At 66.4% G+C, this 4,393-nt stretch overlaps 1 protein-coding gene across 1 annotated transcript in view; it reads left to right on the top strand.

The window, feature by feature from the left end:
- The first annotated feature begins 445 nt into the window (after positions 1-445).
- TELO2 (telomere maintenance 2) overlaps positions 446-4,393 on the top strand; it is a 10,807-nt gene continuing 6,859 nt past the window's right edge. Inside the window, exons 1-4 of the mRNA XM_077762661.1 lie at positions 446-1,159; positions 2,010-2,287; positions 2,968-3,036; positions 3,163-3,310. Of these exons, the coding sequence (XP_077618787.1) occupies positions 825-1,159; positions 2,010-2,287; positions 2,968-3,036; positions 3,163-3,310 (830 nt within the window). The 5' untranslated portion in view covers positions 446-824. The remainder of the gene's footprint in view (positions 1,160-2,009; positions 2,288-2,967; positions 3,037-3,162; positions 3,311-4,393) is intronic.

Below are 4,393 nucleotides of genomic sequence, written 5' to 3'. Positions count from 1 at the left end.
CAGGCCCGTGCGCGCCGAGACACCCCGTCCGCCCTTAAGACCCTCGCCCACCCCGAAATCCCCTCCCGCTCCCCGAGACCCGGCCCCGCTCCGGAGCCCCCTGCCCGTTGCGCCGTGACTTGGGCCCAGTGATGTGGGTTCCGTCGCCGCTGGGCAGGGGGGCGTGGTACTGGCGTCGCTGGCGCGTTAGCAGGCCTGAGCGCTGCTCACCGGAGCCCGCGTAGACTCGGCTGGGCGAGGAGGACCCGCACTCGTGGGGACCCGCTTGGTCCCCTGATGCAGCCTTATCTAGTGGCTGGGTCCCTGGTGATAGGTGCCTGCCTAGTGGTATTCAATCCTGCAGGGGCGCCTGGCCCGAAATACTACCTGCAGAGGGTGTGGTTTCTGGGAAAGACGGGAGTTTAGCGGACGGAAAGTCTCCTAGACGGGACAGTCAGGCAGTTAGAAGTGCGAGCCCCGGGACCCGAGCTCGGCACGGTTGGCATTTGGGCTTGGATCAGCCTCTGTCGTGGCTGCGGTCGTGCACCCGTGGGGTGTTTACCAGCACCCCGGCCTCTGCCCCCCACACACTGGATGCCAACAGCACCCCCACTTGTGGCCCTGCTATAGAGGCGCCACGGAGCCCTAGCTGTGAAACAGACTCTTGGTAGGAACGGTGACGGATGCTGGAGGGCCGGAGGCTGCTGGGTGACGGCAGGGGCGAGGAGAGATGGGGTCCCCAGAAGCTTTCCAAGAGGTGCCAGAGGGTCTGAGGCTGTGTGGGACATACTCGGCACGGATGCCAGGGCTCCCCCGCCTTATGTGCTTCTCCTCCGCACTCCAGGATGGACCCAGCGGTCTCTGCGGTCCGGCTGGCCGTGCGGGAAGCAGTGCACACCCTCTCCTCTTGTGAGGATGGCGGCCGCGTCCTTTCCACCTTGGAGTCCCTGAAGCGGTATCTCGGTGGAGCGGAGAACCCCGCCCTTGCCGGGGAGCAGGAGGAGTTCGCCAGGGCGCACTTCTCCGCCTTCCTCCGGTGTCTCGTGGGCAGGCTGAGCCCAGGCTGGCTGGAGCTTGTGGCTGGCGGCGCGCTGGAGGAGCTGTGGGCCAGCTTCTTCCTGGAGGGCCCGGCCGACCAGGCCTTCCTGGTGCTGATGGAGTCCGTCGACGGTGCTGCCGGGTGAGTGGGGCCGGGCCTCGTTACGGGGTCACCTGTACCGTCCGAGGCACGAGCGTGGCCTGAAGGGGTGCGAACCAGCAGGCTCTGGGAGAATCTGGCGTCCCGAAAGCTGAGAAAGTCGCAGAGCACCTGAACACTTAAAGCGGTTGGTGTTAATCTCCCTCGCAACAAAGAGGCCCTTGCAGTAGGTCCCGGCGAGTTGGTGAAGGGAGGGGACAGGAGCGTCCCCATCCTGGTGGCTCAGGTTAGCTCCTGAGGTGACGCAGGTGGGCAGTGGGCAGCGCCAGCGTCCTGGGGCCCTCTGACCCCTCGCGGCTCTCAGCTCTGCGGTGAGGCCCCGGGTGCTGCAGCCAGCAGTGTCAGAGCATGTGACAGGCCTGCAGGGACATGGCCGGCGTGTGGTGGCGAAGCTGGGTTTTAGCGGTTCCTGACCTAAGCGACGAGCACCCTGTGGGGTGGAGCGGGAGGGGAGGGTGCGCCCCGTGACTCCGCGGTGGGGGAGCTGCACTGGGCCTGGCGGGTGGTCACACCGCACCACTGGCTGGCTTTTTGGCAGCAGGAAGGAAAACTTTTATTTTTTAAAACGTTTATTTAATTTGAGAGAAAAACAGCATGAGCAGGGGAGGGGCAGAGAGAGAGAGAGAATCCCAAGCAGGCTCCAGGCTGTCAGCACAGAGCCTGATGCGGGGCTCGATCCCGCAAACCCTGGGATCATGACCTGAGCCGAAGTCAAGAGCCACCGAGGCCCTGGCAGTGGGATTTAAATCCTCGTTTTAAGTGCCGATTACGCTGTGGGACCACTCGTTGGGGGGACTCACCGCTCCGCCCGTCACACCTGCCCTTGCTTCAGGCCGAGCTTCCGTCTGATGAAGATAGCACGGCTGCTGGCCAGGTTCCTGAGCGCGGGCAGGATGGCCGCCGTGATGGAGGGCCAGTGCCGCCGGCTGACCGAGCCGGCCTCCCCCCTGCTCCAGGAGACGCTCCTCACCCAGGTGGTGGGCTTGCCCGACCGCCTGGGCAACCGTCTGCAGCGGGAGAACCTGGACGCGTTCCTGCCCCAGAATTACTTCCCCCTGCTCGGCGAGGAGATCATGCGCGCGCTGCAGGCGGTGGTGGTCTCTCTCCGAGGTGCGGCCCCTCCACGCTGTCCCTCCAGCCGTCCTCTGGGGCCAACGCCCCTACCCTCCCTCCCCGGCTTCCCACCGCCCTGGGGTTCTCGGGGTGCTGCTGTTGGCAGGTCAGACGTCGTCTCCCGTGTGGGGAGGCAGCGACCCGTACCGAGCGTCACCCACGTCTGGGCCGTTGACCTTGGAGCTGGAGCTGACCTCGAACCCTTTAGCCCCTGCTGGGTGGCTGCGTCCGGCTCACCTCTGTAGGGTCTCCGGCGCTCCGCGGAGGTGGCAGAGACCGCGTTTCCACCGCGGCGCACCTTGACGGCTCAGGGTGGCCACTTGCGGGGGAGCCGGTGCGCCACCCTCCCCCTGTCCCCGTGTCCTGTGCCCTCCCGCCCGCCTCCCGGGCCCTGGGTGCCTCCCCCGCCCCCCGTGCCGCCACACTGGTCCCTGCTTCCTGGGCTCATTGTGGCGATGAAGTGAGCAAGAGCGCGTGAGGCTTTTTGAAGTCATTGTTGGCTTCCAGCTAGAAACAGTCGTGTTGAGGTTTCAGCTGGAATCAGATGGAGAGAAATGACGTTTTCCAGCGTAGAGACGCCTGTCCGGACACGGGGTCTGTCCCCACCCGGGCAGGTGGTGTCCCGTGGCCATAACCATTGGCCCTGCTTGAAAACCCCGCTTTTTTTCTCGCCCCAGATGGCTGGGACTGCTCCGTGTCCTTCCTGTCGCAGGTGCTCGGGAAAGCCTGTGTCCACGGGAGGCAGAGTGAGTGTCTCCTGTCCCCGGGGGTCCGCGGCGCTGCGTGCACGTCTCCCCTCCTCCCCTCAGCCCNCCCCGCTCGGGGCTCGGCGGCCCCGGCCCCGGGCTCAGGGCCCCGTGTGCTTCCCTCAGAGGAGATGCTGGGCGTGCTGGTGCCGCGGCTGACGGCGCTCACCCAGGGCAGCTGCCTCTGGCAGCGGGTCTGCTGGCGCCTGGTGGCGCGGGTGCCCGACCGGGCCGTGGAGGCGCTGCTGACGGCACTGGTGGAGGCCGCCTCCGGGTAAGGAGCCAGGAGGGCGGGGCGCGGTCCCGAAGCCGCCCCGTCTCCTCTTCCCTCCAGTTTGTCGGAGCTCACGCGGCGAGGCCTCGGTGGGCCGGCCATGCCCCTCCCGGAAGCTCTGCACCGGCCCCGGGCCACCCCTTTCGCTCCCCTCCCCAGGGCTGTGTCCGCACGTGCCCGCGTGTGTGTGCGCAGAGTGCCCGCCTTCACACGCCCCAGCACGCGTGTGACCGCGTGTTTCTTGGTTCTGGGTGCGGGTGTGTGTATCCCGGGACCTGCCTTCTGCCTCTGAACCGCCTGAGGTCTCACCGCCTCCGCTGCTGGGTGCTCAGGCCTTGTCTGCACAACCTCCTTGTGACGCATCCACCCCCGCCACGCGCTTCTGGTCCCTCCCAGCTCGTCATTGGTTCGTGGCTTTTCAGAGGTGTCCACACTGCCCCGGAAGCGTGTCACACCGCGGGCCGCTGCCTTCTCTGTCTTCCGCACTGTGTCCCACCCCTGCTCTGAGGCTGTGGGCCGGTTTGCATGGGTTTTCTTCTATGGCCGGGGTTTGTTTTTTTTTTTTTGGTTCTTTCTCTTTTCACCTTTACATCTTTGTGTGGAATTTGAAAGGGCTGAGAGGAGAGACGCAGTCCTGTCCTTCCACACCGGCCGGAGGGGTGGCTGGGCGCTTGCTCACACAGAGGAGCGGGGGCCCCAGTCTAGGCCAGATTCAGCTCATTGTGCGTTTTTTTCATGGGGTTTCACGGGTCCACAGCCGCGCTCGCTCCCGCGCACGCCCCTCGCTGCTTCTGGCTGCAGGGGCTGCGGAGTCTGATGGCCCGGGAACCAGAGTGCTCGTCCTCTGGCCCTTCCCGGAGAAGCCTGGCTGCGCCTGCTGCGGCCGAAGCCCCGAACCCTGCGCTTGGGCAGAGCGGGGAAAGGACGTCCTCTCGCATGAGGCGCTGGGTCGTCCCGGTTTCCCCACGTGCCCGGAGGAGGGCGAATCAGGACCGAGTCAGAGCTGGGGCCCAGGCCCCGGGCTCCCGGTGGTCAGCGCAGAGCCGGGGAGGGGCGAAGCCGGCCCTGCTGGGCCCCGGAGTT

Source organism: Crocuta crocuta, unplaced genomic scaffold (assembly GCF_008692635.1).
Source record: "Crocuta crocuta isolate KB4526 unplaced genomic scaffold, BGI_CrCroc_1.0 scaffold234, whole genome shotgun sequence".
NCBI lineage: Eukaryota > Metazoa > Chordata > Mammalia > Carnivora > Hyaenidae > Crocuta > Crocuta crocuta.
This window is presented reverse-complemented; position numbering and strand designations above follow the sequence as displayed.